Source organism: Platalea leucorodia, assembly GCF_965183815.1.
Source record: "Platalea leucorodia genome assembly, chromosome: 13".
Taxonomy (NCBI): Eukaryota; Metazoa; Chordata; class Aves; order Pelecaniformes; family Threskiornithidae; genus Platalea; species Platalea leucorodia.
In genome coordinates, this window is record NC_138835.1 from 8164286 (window position 1) to 8179810 (window position 15525).

The 15525-nt window shown below is 37.5% G+C and overlaps 1 protein-coding gene across 4 annotated transcripts in view; it reads left to right on the forward strand.

The window, feature by feature from the left end:
* The window catches only part of ZNF217 (zinc finger protein 217), a 28748-nt gene extending 13815 nt beyond the window's left edge, over positions 1–14933 (forward strand). For 3 of the 4 annotated variants that reach the window (XM_082326078.1, XM_082326080.1, XM_082326079.1), the window contains exons 2-6: positions 1078–2867; positions 5082–5207; positions 6096–7688; positions 11501–11629; positions 12922–14933. In XM_082326078.1, the coding sequence (XP_082182204.1) occupies positions 1469–2867; positions 5082–5207; positions 6096–7688; positions 11501–11610 (3228 nt within the window). In that variant the 5' untranslated portion in view covers positions 1078–1468 and the 3' untranslated portion in view covers positions 11611–11629; positions 12922–14933. The remainder of the gene's footprint in view (positions 1–1077; positions 2868–5081; positions 5208–6095; positions 7689–11500; positions 11630–12921) is intronic. The other variant, XM_082326081.1, reaches the window with a different exon arrangement.
* The last annotated feature ends 592 nt before the right edge of the window (positions 14934–15525 follow it).

The window sequence follows — 15525 nt, forward strand, 5'->3', positions numbered from 1 at the left end:
TGAATGCATTCTTTTCATTAGATATTCATGTGTTTGGAAATGTGCCTCATCTCAGAATGATTCCTCTTCAATTTATATGGTCTTCTATTAGTTTGGTAGACTTTTCCTTTATCCAGAAATTTGATCAAGCAGAGTCCTGAACTCCACAATACTATAATTGGACAGCCCAGTGAGTCGTGGGTATTAATTGCTGCCAGCAGACATTATAACTCTTGTAGACTTAAAGATTTAAATTGGAGTCGTGATTAACTATATTATAACCCTTTTTAATATTGTGGAATCTTAAACCTTCCCTTTTGAGTATAATCAATAAAACACATTTTTTTGTTGCATGCAATTTGAAATTAGAAGCATTTCCTTTTAAAGTGTAATATTTGGTCTCTTGGATGATTTAAATACTAAACTCCTGTTAAAGAAACAGTATAATTAGTTTATTTCAAACTTTGAGGTGATCTAATTGTGCAAGCCCAAAATTGTCACAGAGATTGTAAATCTGCAGATGATAGTAAAAGCTTTGAGTACTTAATACCAAGGTTTGTACTGACACTTACTGTGTACCAGAACTATGAAAGCTAATTCCAGGCGGTCTAGTCTTGGGGGGAAAAAAAAAAAAAGTCTCTTGCTCAACAGCCTTTAGAGAACAAACAAGTAGTTTTACTGTGCCTCTAAACACTGGTTTCACAGGTTCGAGGAAAGGTTACTTTGGCTTGCTGCATTTACTTTTTATGAATTCAGTAATTTATGTACTGAAATATGGTTTCAGCAGCTTTATGTAACTGGATAAGAGTAGGTTTAGAATAGATAGTAGACAAAGTACTGTTTTTATATAGCAATCTTAATACAGAAGCCCAGCTAATGGAATACAGGGATGTTCAAGACCATACTCCTTTGACTGTGGTGGGTAGAAAGGTGACCAGGGTTTCTTCTAGCTGTCCCTCATTGACTATTTATTAAAAGCATGCCTTCTGTGTTCAAGAGCATTCAATAGTTCTCTAGCCCTAATGTTTTCATTATTTGGGAGACAATACCTTCCTTTTCTTTTGACAAGTCTGACTGACTATTTTCTCTCTTCTCCAGGTGCTGGAGTTCTGTGTGGCACTGAACTTGTCCTTGAGTGTATTTTGCCCGATGCAACGATTTGAAATGTTTGTACAAAAAAACTAAATGCAACTGACTGTTTCTACCGACTTGAAAAATCAGAAGAAATAGTTCAAAAAAAACCTTATCCCGTCACTGAGAGAACCGATGGATACGCTTTCAGTGATGTGTGAACACAGGTAAAAATGAAAAAGAAATAATTTTTTGCTTGTGGAAAAAAATATTTTTCCTGGCTGAGGTTTTTTAGCTTAGCAGACTTGTAAGCACATGTTGGAGAACTTTACAAGTGTCCTTATTGTGATCAGTGAGCATCCCCAAAGAACTGAAACCTTACATTAAAACACGTGATAGGGAACAGAACATAGGAAACATGCCAACTCAGCCTCTCTTGGCATACATGGATGGACCGGATGGAATAGCCAGTACCGTTGGTGCACAGATGGAGAATAATGATGCCTCAATGACAATAAAAGGAACAAACACAATTTCTTACAAAAGCTTGCAAGAAAAGTTCCTCTTGCAAGCTGAGGGCTGCATGCCTCTGGACTGCATGTTTTGTGATGAGACTTTTAAGCATCCTGAAGAACTTGGTAAGCACGTTTTAACTCAGCATAGGCCCACTCTTTGTGAACCAGCTGTCCTGCGTGTTGAGGCAGAGTATCTTAGTCCTCTAGATAAATGTCAAGTAAGAACAAATTTGCCTTCACCAAACAATGAAAAGGACAGTGAAGAACTTAGTTGTGAAGTTTGTGGACAAACATTTGATGAGGCTTTTGACGTTGAGGCACACATGAAAAAGCATAAAGATTCTTTCACATATTGGTGTAATGTATGTGGAAGAAGATTTAAAGAGCCGTGGTTCCTCAAAAATCATATGAGAACGCATACTGGAAAGCCTGGTTCTAGAAACAAGCACCAACAAGGTTCTGAAAGCCCCATAACAATAAATGAGGTGGTGCAGGAGCATGTAACTGAAAATGTAACGTCACCTTACAAAATTTGTATGGTTTGTGGTTTCCTATTTCTCAATAAAGAGACTCTAATTGAGCACAGTAAAGTACACACCAAAGAATCAGTACCCAATGGTGAAAGCCCCCAAGTGACTGGTGAACCTAAAGCAGAAGAAATGTCTCAAAGAGAGGAATTTTTGCGATTCTTGAACTTAAGACCAAACTTAGTTCCAGAAAATGACAAATCACAAAAACCTGTGAAATGGATAGCTGAACTAGATCCTTTCAACACATATCAAGCATGGCAGCTGGCTACCAAAGGTAAAGTTGCAGTTGGCCATGGCCAAATTAAAGAACCAGGGCAAGAAGGAAGTACAGACAATGATGATTCATCTTCTGATAAAGAAGAACTTGGTGAAATTTGGAATGCAAATAAAGGTAGCCAGACTGAAACTACAGGAAAGCCAAAAGTAAATAAAAACAGCAGTTACACAGGGAGTGGTAACTTATCCCAAGACAAATTGAAACATCCCGGTGCTGAAGTGCCTTCTATGGAGGTGGATTCTAAATTGTCCCAGAACAAAGAGAAACCAACGCACTGTTCAGAGTGTGGTAAAGCCTTCAGGACGTACCACCAGCTAGTCCTTCATTCCAGAGTACATAAGAGAGACAGGCGGACTGATGGAGAGACTTCAGCTGCTTCGAGGACGTGCTGTGGTGATGTGATTGCAAGTCTGGATGAAAATGGAGCAGGAGAACGAATAGAAGGAGGCTCTGAAGATGGATCTGAAGATGGGCTTCCGGAAACACTTAATTTAGGTGAGTAGCATTTTGAGCACATAAGTTTGAAATAGCTGTTACTGTAGTGTTTAGGAACTCTTTAGAGCCAAAGAATGCACCTCAATTATCTTTTAGAAACTTGGCCAGAGATATGAAGTGTTATGGTGGGGGAAGGCAAAAAGCAAAATATAAGAGGGAAAGAAAGGCTCTGACACCACCATTCTGAGATATTTGAAGCTGTGTTGGGCCTTCTTGCACTTATGATTTCGGTTATGGGAATCACTGAAATACTTTCAATAACAATCAGTTATTAGTACTAGGAAAACTCACTGTTTACTTACCCCTTCTCTTATAGCAAGATTCTTAGTTTTACTGGGTGCTTCTGAGTGTTGCATATCCCTTCTTGTCCAGCATGTGTTTTTACAAGTAGTATTTCTGAAGGAATCATAGTAGTTTCACTTTTTTCTCCTGCGTCTTGTAAGAAAGAGCAGAAAATGTCCAGTGCTCAATACCAGCAGTTGTTAAGATCCTGAGAAGTAAAGAATAATTCCAAACTTTTTCTATCAAACTGCAGGTTATATGTTTCTTTTGAACAGTACGTAATTTGAAAGCCTAAATGTCAGAACCAGCAATTTTACATCAGTTGCATAAGGACATGCATGCAGGCTATTAATATGTGGACATCATACATGTAAGAGAGATATATTTAACTCCTCGTCCTTGAAGGGCTGCTAACCATTCTCTTTGACAGAGTAGCTGCGCTCAATCTGTATGTCACTCAGGATTAATTCTGCATCTCACTGTGTCTTAGAAAAACAAGTGATACTGAGTGATTCCTTAATTGAAAAAGATCGCATGTCTGGGGACAAAAAGGAATAGTGAAAAGTCGTCTTCTAGCTGATCTAGCACTCTTGTGTGTGACATGCTTTAAGCCTGCATTTAAAGAACAAACACTTGCATAATCTCAAGAAAAGACACAATGTACAGAATGTTCTGGCACACACAACTGACTTTTCCATTTCTGGTAATGTGCGGCCCTTTATTCTGCCTCCAGTAACAAAGGAATGGAATTATTACCTAATGTTAACTTGCTTGTTTTGTTTCTCAGTGTCTTATCCTCAACTACAACAGCTTTCATTGTGAGATGCTGAGTCATGCTTCTTGAGACATTATCTGGTTGTTTAAAACAGCTCTGGCTTCTCTTAGCCATAGTTTAGCCATCCTGAGCATTTCCAGTATAGGAGCTTTCCAACATGTAGGAACTTCAGGGAACCGTTTTAAGCTATCTATTATAAATCCATCATCTTAAGTCAAGCAAAACGTCTCCTTCCTTCTCTTCCCACTGTAGCTTTCTAGTTAGCTTTGACTTGGATATTTTACTGAAGTTGTCTTGATGTTTTTTCACTTCAACCTGCCAAAGAAATCGTGTTCATTTGAATGCTGTATTGTGTTGAAGCTTTCTCCCCTTTCTTGTTAGACATTATGCTGTACTTGCCGCCCTCCAGTGGTAACTACTGCTGCTTACACTTGAGTGGAACCGGTTTTTAATCTGTGAATTTGTTCCTTGAATACATGTTTCACAGAATAGCACCCCCTGTCACTTTGCTATTCCCGTGTTTGTCAAAGCTTAAGCATTAATGCTTCTGGTGAAAGATTACCCATTAAATCGAAGGATGTTGTTACACAGGCACGACGCTCCATTGATTAGCACAGCAATAATAATAATACTACAATTAATAAGAAAATCCATCTTCCTCCCTGCTTCCTTCCCCAAAACACCTTCCTGTGTTTTGGCATGGTGTGCAGAGCAGGTTTACGGTCTGAATCACCATGCTCACACTCATTAATTCAAGCATTCCCTTTAATAAAAAAATACAGTTTATAACATGTATGAATTTTTGAGGTGGGTCATTCTCCATCACGTTCCTGTAGGTCAGTAAAGATAATTTTTCTTTTACTTCTTTGACACCTAGTTTTGCGTCTTGTTTGTTCTCTGGGGATTCTTCATTACAGTCGCTAACCACAGTGTTGCTTGACCCAGGCAGAAGCCTTTTTAACTCTTTTGCTCTTTGATTGCTAAGTGTGCAGCAGTACAGAACAAAAGATGCTTGTAGACTGTAGGAGTTGACAACAGTTCATCATTCTGTGTCTTTTTTCCTTAAAAAAAGACAGTTAAGATAGTTACTTATAGTTTTAAATGAGACTCCAAATTTGCATTTGCTCTTCGTAATATAGCTATATTTTCTCTCAAAGATAAAAATGAAGATGGTTTGGAAAGAGCAAAAGTTAAAAACCTTGGAGCCTCCAGAGAATGCAGCTATTGTGGAAAGTATTTTCGCTCAAATTATTACCTCAATATTCATCTCAGAACTCATACAGGTAAATGGGCTTCATCTTTGTGGGAGGGGAAGGAAGTCTGCTGAATCCAGTTGGATAGAATGTTTGGTTTTGCTTAAGAAAAACAGAAGTTGCCTTCGAAATTATTGATATTAAGAAAAAAGTTTTCTCCAATGCTAAAAAAAAAAAAAAAATAATTGAAATTTCCTAGAAGGCATTAATTATTTACATAAGTGTAAATATTTTTGAATAGGGCTAGTTACATTAAGTACTGTTAAGAATACAATGTATTTTAAAACTTTAATTCTTTCTGCTTTTAGCAGTCTAGCAAAAAGTTGGTGTTTGTTTTTTGGTTTTTTTATGTGTATTTTTTTTGTTTTGTTTTTTAAAAAAAACCTATTTCCCAAGTACTAAGTTGATTGTCTGCCAGTTCCTGCTACCTGGGAAAAAACTATGTCTGTTTTTCAGTTCAACTTTTTGTTTTCCATAGCCAGGCAAACTCTTTCTACTTCTGTTAATGTATGTCCCTGGTTCTTTTGAAACAACTCTATTTATAGATGAACTGTAACATTTGTGTTGTTGAATAGCATACTTGTGGTATGATCAAGGGCTACAAATTGTTGGAGTTGACCCACGGCTATACTTCTTGCTTATCTCTGCCAAACATATTGTCAGCTACCATCTCCATACATAGCCAACGTGTGGAAAACATCTCCATCGTAGCCAGAAGATGTCACTGTAGTTAGTAAAAGCAGTAAGATGTAGTTGTTTAAATGATTTAGATGAGTTTGAGAATTATGAGTATGTGGAAGGGGAAAGAAAAATCTATTTTACTGTTTTGCGGTCTACATTATTCCCTTGTCTTTAATTATATTCAAGACTTCAAATCAAATTGTATCAAATTTATTTACTGATAAAACTGTGTTTCAGGTGAAAAACCGTACAAATGTGAATTCTGTGAGTATGCAGCAGCACAGAAAACTTCACTGAGGTATCATTTAGAGAGGCATCACAAGGACAAGCAAGCTGATAGTGCACCAGACGTGAAAAGTGACAGCAAAGTTTCATTACAGAGTCAGGAGACGGAGCTCTTGCTGGCTGCTGATGGTGCTCAAGAAACCAAAAATTCGAAGAGGCTTTTTGATTGTGCCAAAGATGCTGAGGGCTGCCGACCTACCAAGCAGCAAAAGGAAGTTCTGTCCTTGAACAATGCAATAGGCAGCACAGTCCTTTTAAAAATGAAAAATAATTCTAGGGAATTGAACAAAGGTTCCGTTTGTAACAATTCAAACAAAATACATGAGAATGTGTCCACTCCTTACCCGGAAAAACTAAAGGCTGAGAAGGAAACAAAGGAAGCTCAGCCCAATGTTCCTCATAAAAGAGAGAGAGAGGCTTCTGTGGCATCAGAGGGAGATGACGTCCAGTATGTTTGTGCTTTAAAGGATGGAAAAAATGTGAATGATGTGCGAGAGTGCACTGAAAACTACAAACACAAACCTATGGTGGACTCTCAAGAAAAGCCCTTGAACTTATCTATTGGGACTTCACAAGAATGTTCAGTGGTTTCAACTAGAGGCCTGCTAGCACCCAGCACCTGTCCGTTTTGTACGTACAGAACATTTTACCCGGAAGTCCTAATGATGCACCAGAGGCTGATGCACAAGTATAATCCTGACACTGTTAACAAAAATGGCTATAGAAGCAAGGCTCCAGCTAAAGCCAGACGCACTGGATGCCCTCCAGCTCTGCTTGGTAAAGATGTGCTTCCTCTGCCTTTTAATTCTAATAAAAGCAAGGCTTCCCCATCTACACAGCAAAAACTGTTGCAAACGGGGAAAGCTAAACAATGTCATCCTCCACAGAGCAAAGTCCCTCTCTTTTCAGTGACTGACTCAAGCAGCACAGCCCCAAGTAACCTCAAGTTTCATAAACAGCAAAGTAATATCGGAGCTCAGGCAAATAACTATAGACAACCTCAGCAAGAAATGCACTCCAGTTCCAGTATCTCTCCGGTATTGGACAGAGTAAAAAGATCTGAATCTAAAGTAAAAGCGCTAAGTGTCCCAGTGTCTCAATCTGGTCTAGTAAGCAGCAATATGAATGGGGCTGTTGACTCTCACCTAAATGAATCTGCCTGGTCTTGTCATCGAGGAAGAGACTATCTTTGTAGTAAATCTGTGAGCAATGTAAATCTAGAGTATGGTGAAACGTCTTCTAAACGAATGAAACCTAATTTGTTAGCTATTGACCATATTGACTCTCCAATGGCTAATTACAGAAGATACGAAATGAGCAGATTTCGTGTTGCAAACAGATATGCAAATCTGCTACCTCAGGAATGTTCTCGCACCAAACCTGCATCCTCTGTTTTGCCAACCAAACAAGGGCTTCTGAATTCAGACGATGTTGATCCTCCTAATGTATTGACTGTTCTCAAACCTTATGAGCCATATAGCTCTGGATCACTTTACAGTTCTTGTGGATCTAGCAATGGCCAAGTAACCAGCTCTACAGTAGAAGGTACTGTATCTCCTTCCTCGTTAAATGTCTTACACTGTTACAAAGGAAGGTGAATGAAACATAAATAAGTGTATACTCACCTTGAAACAGAGAAAATAAAGCTGTACTTAGCATTTCACCAAGTCCAGTCAATGCTTGGTTTTTAAATTTAAAATCCAGGCTCAGCAAACTCCTGGCTTGGAGAATTAGGCATGGAAGTTCTGAATTTTAAAGAGGGATTTAAAGTTCCTCAAGTTCCCTCTTCCCTCCTGCCATGGGTCTCTGATAGCAAACATGTATTGTTTGCTCATCAGAGCACTCCAGACATGCTAACTAATCCAGGATATGGAATGAGCCTTTCTGCTTAATATACAAGAAGTCTTGGACCATCTGGAATATTAATAAAACCTCTTACAAAATAAAAAAAAAATTAAAAAAAGCTGTCATGGACAATTTTTCCCTTCAGTTGCAGAAAAGGATGTATTACAAATCATAAAACTGATTTAAATCTTGTACCTCTGTTGTTCAATGGGTTTTTATAATTTTTAGTTTTAATAGGAACAGAACAGTTTGTTAAATGGAGACAACGTATTTTCTGCTATTCTAATTATGGTGTCTCATTGTGCTAAGTAGTAATGCTTTGTGGAAAATTCTGGGCCTAGCAGAGATAAATGTTTTGTGATGTATTTTGGTATTTGGTACTTTCATGAAATACATGCTTTTTGCCTTTTGTTCTTAGTCAACATTTTCATAACTTAGCAGGAGGCCAAGATTAAAACGTGCTAGGTGATATTTAATCAGCTGTCTATTTGTAGAAGGTGGTATTTATGACTTTGAGCTGAGGTCAGTATGGAGTTAGCTATAAATATAGGACTTTGAATTTTGAAATGAAGATCCTATTATAAAAATGAATAGTGTGTGTGTGCTGTGTAGTCTTAAAGTCTCTGCTAAGTTCTTAAACTCTGAATACTCCCATTCTCTGGAAGCAGTAAGATTAGTCTTCTGAAGTAGTCTGGGTTCATAACAAGCAGGGGTGTGTTACCTTAGGTCACAGCAAACTGCAAAATACTAAATCTGTATTTAGTTATGTGGCAAAAAATGTATTTGCTAACTCTGTTCTGGTTTTTGTTTGCTTGTTTTAAGGTTGTGGGCTTCATAAATATTCAGGCTTGCTAGTGGGTTATGCAAGGATGAAGGAAAGTGTTACAGTTCTGTTTCCAGTCTGGGTAGGGAGTGGATAAAGGAAAAGCCAGCATCACAGTTGACTCACTGAAGTGGTTGTGAAATGAAGTTAATTCCTAGTTTCATGAAGACTGTTGTCTGTGTACCGTGAACTGTACCAAGAATTGCAAGGAGGAATGTAAAATGGGCACTAGGTTATGCATAGAATGCAGAGGGATGGGCAGAAGGACAAATGTTGTTGCTGTGTTTTGATTCTGAGAGATCTGAGAGAATAGAATACATACAGGGTTGTTGGTTTTTTTTTTTTTTTTTTGAGCACAGAAGTCATTCATGCAGTTGTGGAATTTACAGTGGTCTGCAAGACTTTTTTTTTTTTTTTTAATTAACGGTTGATAGCAGCTAAGAGGTTAATGTGTGATCCCCACATTTGGTGGAGGACATGACTGTCCTTAGGGACTAACCCATGTTAATTTGCACTGACCGAGGACATGTGCTTCCTGACATTGCTATCTGTTGAGCAGATAGAACATTCTGGATTTTGAGGGAATGCTCTTGATGTTGTATAAAACCCTATTAATTTTCATGAAAACAGGAAGGGAAAAGTTAAAAAGTCTTTCCGCTTCAACCAGCTAGACAAGAGTAGTCTGTACCCCAAGGACTAGATGGTGGGCAGTGTCTTGCTCTTTTCCAGCGTTACTGTATGGTGGGGATAGGGAAATTCTCTTATTTTGCCAGTTGCCTTAGTGAGGTTAGCCTATTGAGGTGGCAGTTGATGCAATACTATTTTTAAACAATGACTTCATTGGAATCCACCTTGTTCTTCTTTTGAAAACTCCACCTGTCTGCCAGAAAAATCTGTGGTAGGCTTTTCTTCCTCTTCTTTGGTACAAGCCTGGAGACAGTAGCCTGTAGTCAAGAACGTTCTACTGTTTCTTGTTATTTAGAGCTCTCAAAACTATGGCTGCAACTAATTTGATGGTATTGTTGTCATGGAAATAAAGATTTCATTGTTTGTTACACAGTGCTGTCTCAGGACAAGAAAAGCAACTTTTTATGGCTGTTACCTACATTGGAAAGACTTGTGAAACAAGACCCCCCTCTGTGGGTTTTCTTAGCAACTTCAATAAACGCCCCATGCAATAAAATGTAGGCTTTTAAAGCTAATTTCCTAGTTTTCCAACCATTCTGCTCAGAAGTACCCAACCCAAACCTTGACAGTTGTTTGAGAGGGTGGAGGGTAGCAGACAGGTGAACTTCTCAGCATTGGAGTTTTAACGTGGGCGGAGACAGTGAAGATGAAAGTTTCTGCAAATTCTTTTTTTTTTTTTTTTTTTTGTTAAAAAGCTGAAGTATGACTGTTTGTCTAACAGTTGCAACTCCTCAGAGATGTGTTTTGTAAGATATCATATGCAAAGTACTGCAGGTATAGACCTGCAGGTTTCTGTAGTCTTTTTATTGAACTCTGGTGATATTATAAAACATGATGTCAAAACCTTTTTTGAGGGCCTGTCTGCCTTGTGGCAATATTATTTAGGTCCTATGAACATGTTATGTTGCATGTTAAATGCTGGATCAAGTTGTCATGAGAATATGTTCCACTTGGCAAACTTGATTAAAGCGTGATGCCTTCCGTTACTGCTTGTAAGCTCTGCCGTTCTGTGTTGCCCTGAAGAGACAGAAACATTCTGAAACCACTCAGTTTGTGTTATTTTCAAATTAGTTGCCTCTGCAATGGCAACATGCTATCGAGGATAACCTGTTGGCTGATTGATCTGGCAGAGGCTGCAAATTAAAGACAATTGCTCATGACACACTCCAATGGCTTCGTAGATTCTCTTGAAATATTAATTTAGCTTTGCCATTTTAATTTAATTAAAGCTTGCTAGGTTTTTTCAATGCTGCATTTAAAGCTTTCATGGAATATGGATGGCAGTTGGGCTTTTTGTATCCTGTGGGAGTAATGATTCTTGACTTTTTTTCCCTTAATTTTATGAAGTGTTTTTGGCTGCTTGCTTAAGCTAGTAAGACTTAGTATGGAACAGGCATTGATTTCACATATATAAATCTGAATTCATGGTCTCAGATAAACATGAAATTACCTGTATACTAGACTGAAAATTGCTTAACAAAGGTCTTCAAGTAAATGTATATTAACGCTCTTTAAAGTGTCACAATTGCCATATAATCTATGATGGCAATAATGCAGTATACCTGGTTTTCCTGTCAAATACTCATATTGAAAAAAATTCAAATTTCAAACATACAGAAACTGGGTATGGAGGCATCATGCTATAGAATGTACTGCAGCACTTAAATGTTCTTAAAATGAAACCTGCTGTATGATGAGTTAAGCAAAGATATTTTTCTTGCAAATGAGCAAAATCTGGAGAGACGGACATCACATGTGTACAGCTTAGAACAAAGCTGTTAAATTAATATTTGTCATTCCTCTTGTATTTGTTCTGGATACTGAATTTCATACAAGCTTTTAATAGGACTAAGGATATCTTGTCTTGGGCCCTGCACATGAGATGATCTGTGGTAGCATCTGTGGGATTCTGGATGCTAACATAGACCTGTTTACAACTGAATGTCTGACCAATTACATTAGCAGGAAATAATTCTAACTCCTCTAAATTTATTTTTGTCAGGAAAGAGATCAGTGTCATACCAACACTTATCTAGCAGCGTGCTACAAAAGCGAAGTTATGAAAGTTTCATTGGTAATGCACACTTTCGACCAAGTGACAAGAAGACTTGATCATTTACTTCAAGAAATGGTAAACAAACCTTTTGAACCTATTGTTACTTAAATGTTGCATTATGTACTCATAACATCAAAGGTTTCTGCATAGCATGATGAGAGGTTATGAAAGTCTGAACCAGAACAGCTGAAAATACAAACTCCCCCTTCCTTACGAACTGAACCAAATACTGGTGTAGCAGCATTAGTTATTTTGAATAGTGGTAATGGCTTGTATAAACAGTACATAGATGCACCTTTTCTAAAAGAAATGGAAGGGCTAACAGTAGATTAATATATTAATTAGTTACAATACCAGTGGGAAGTGTTCAACGAAAGGGCTTTCCCCTTAAGTCAGTACATGGGGGTGGGGGAAGATCGTGTGGAGAACTATAAATGAGAGGAAGTGCCTGTTACCACAGTTCATGGATCCTATGAGAGGTTATGTCGGTTAGTCCTTCCTGAAAATGTAGACATTACTCATTTTACAACTTCTGAAGATTGTGAGGATTGCCTCAAACAACAAGACTCTTTTTGGTGGATTATTTCATAGGGAAGTAAGGGTTTCCCGATAGCTCCTTGACAGTTTATCTTTGTGTACTGGAGAGGTTGTTCCAAATAGTTTTTCCTTTGTTTGACTGAGGGGTGGGTGTAGCCTCTTAGGGAAACAGGTCAAGTGAAAAGAATTAGCCTGGTGTTCTGAATTCCTGTGCTTCATCTCTTCAGTTCTGTAGCTGTATCTCAGAACTTAACAACCCCATTGTGTTTGCAACATTCTTAGCTGCTAAGGAGATAAGTGCTCTATAAGACTATAAATAAATGTGTCTGTATGCTTTTTTTCAAACCCAGAGCTACAGATAGTTTTCCTCATTCAAATTTAAGATGATGTGTCTTGAATGCTATAGCACCTGGATCAGCATGCACTATTTTATGGAAAGATTTTACATATCTGGGGAGCAGAGCTCTCTCATATCTAGTTGACAGCTTTTAAAATACTTCACTTTATTTCTTGATATTCTTCTAATCTTTCTGCTTTTATTGTCACCCCAGTAAGCATATTTTTGTCTAGTTCTGCTTTTTAAAGCTAACTCCATTTCCTGCCTGTATTTCTACTTGGGGCTTGAGTATCTTAAAAAATAGACTTAATTGCCCACTTTTATTTGGCAAATAGAAGACACGGGCCTTATATGGCAATATCAGTTTCTAAATACACTTATGTCAGGGTGTGGAAGAAATTCCCTTTATGTTTTAAAGATACAACAAAAATGTGTTGTACTATTTTATAGTTGTATATCACAAAGCTATTTTTTTTTGTCTTTTTTCCCTTAGGTCTAAGGACACAAGTGCATGTTCTATGGAGTTATACCTGCAGTTCATCCCTTGAGGAAAAATGAATGGTGAAAGCTACTGAACTAAGCTGTGATTGTACTGTATATAAAAACACTACAGTTTTATAATACTGGTTCTGTTAACATTTTGTACCAAATAGCCATAAAAAGTAGTCTAAACAATTGGGTTATGAAGGTGTGTGGAGAATGTATATCTTGACATTGACTTTTGAGTATTTTTCACTAGAATTAATTGACCAAATATTAGGTAGGAATTATATTTTTACATACTTGAGCGCTGCTGAAGAGTTTCTCTTGGAAAGAATATATTGCACCTCAGGTAAACTGTAAATACTGAAGTTGAAATCCTGTTGGCTTAATGCTCCTTTTTCATAAAGGTGAAAGTTTCTCATCTGTTTTTTCTGTTGAACTATGTTAGTTTTTTAAAACAACTTCCAAATAAACTGTTTGAAACTGTCCAGTTTATAAATGTTGTGAACATCAAAGCAATGGTGCTGACATTATGCTGATCTGCCTTGTATATGTTAGGACCATAATGTGTTGGAGGGATCTGTTTCCCTGCGGTTGTTTCCAGCATATTTTTAAATGCAAGGATGAGGCAATACTTGACATTTGGATTTCAGTGCGGTGTTCCTGAAATACAGTTGGATTCTTTTCTTGGCATTGGTTGCTGTTCTTCAGAGAAGCCTCTTAAACGAACATCTCTACCAACATACAATCTTCTACAGCAGAAAATACCTAGAACTTGCATGAGAAACGATACTAATCTAAATGTTTCAGATGTTTAGTTTTGTACTAAACTCAATACAGTTACATTTAGAGGAAAACTACTTTGCACCTTTGTCCAAACTGTAAAGTCACCAACAGACTTGCAATATGAATATGGGATCTACAGACTTCGAAAGGGATGTGACTATGGTGTAGCCTGCTTGACTGTGCTTGGAAGCTTCTTGATGTCGAGTTTTAGCATCTACTGGGTGTTCAAAATAAGTGAGAAATAACCTGTTAATGGGAGAATATCTCCTTTTATTTTTTTGAGGACAACAAGAGTTTTTTCTAATGCACATGCAGTTTAATTTTTGCAAAGGGAAGATGGCCAGTTACCAGCCAGTAAAGCAGAGTTGTTGCATATTTTGACTTGTGTTCCTAGTTGCTTCTCATAAAGCCTGTAGTTAAGAGTTAATTTCTTCTGTACCTGGCTTTGACTTCCATATATTTTAGTAAAACAAAAAATGAAATATTTTGCACTGTTCATTTTGCTCTCTTCCCTCATACAGCAAATGTAAAATAGCAAAACCTAGAAACTCTTGTTTTTTCATTATGCAACTTGAGATGTTCCAGTTGTATGTCTTAGTTCCTGTATATGGGACCTATTTTTAATGTCTCTGTAAACTGGCGATGTAATGAAGTGCTGTGTATCAGGAAATTGTACACTATTTACCTGTTTTCCTGTTCATAAGCTGAGCCATATGTACATAATCTAGATTTTTGTTTTCCTAGTTTTGCACTTTTATAGCCTATTTTTGAAGATGAATTCACTTGGAAAATGGTTAATCTATTTTTTTGCGTGATCTTTCAATGAGTCTTATAGAATGCATGCTGTAACTATCATCTGTGTACCTTATGGGGTTCTGTGATTAAAATGTGCGGGGCTGGTTTTTAAGATGTTTCAGCAGACAAACCTAAGACTTGTTTGTTTTTAATCTCCCTTCATGCTGGTACAGTTTCCCTGAAGGCTTTTTTTTGGTAGGTATCTTGGGGTTGGAATGGAAAAATGAACACGACTATTTCATGGCAGCACAGCCCTGTACTTCAGAATACACTTTGCCCATCAGTATTAACTATTGGGATACTACTGGTTTTGTATGTTTCTTTGGAAATAACAGTGCATATATAGAGGTACAAATTGTTGATTTTTTTTTGGTTTATGTATTTATTTCATTCCATTTTGTTTTATTTTAATTGTTGAAACCGGAAGTCGACAAGCAATAGGCACACATTACTCATTTAATTTATGATGTATTTCACTTTAGTTGCGTGTATTATTACATGTTGATGTAAATATAGACTTGGTGTTTTGCAAAACTGGTTTCTGTGTCTTGCTTTTAAAGCTTTAAATGAGTTGCCTGGAATTTCATATTCACTTGACCTTTTGTCGTACTCGCACCGCTGGGGGAGGAGGAAGAAGGAGAACCTGCCAATAACCAAAACCCAATTCATGCCCTGTTCAGTTGCTTAAATGAAAATACTGAGTCACTTCCCAGAAAATCTGTCTGTGAAGTTTAAGAGCAAAACTCTTAAAATAATGAAGAAAACTTTTGTTTCTTTTCAGTTATTTTCCTTCAAGAAGGGAAATCGAGTTATTGTATGCATTCTTTCTGGTAAGAAGATTATGAGGGGAGCATGGATATTTTTTTTGTTTGTGTGGCTTCAGAATCTGTATAAGCTTAAACTATCTTTGAAACCAAATGGGTTCTGAAAAATTTCTAGGTCTGATGTGTTCTTGGACCTCAACTTCAGGTGTCAGACCTCCCCAACACCTCTGACCTTATCTCAAACCTAGATTATGAGCTTGGAAGACGGC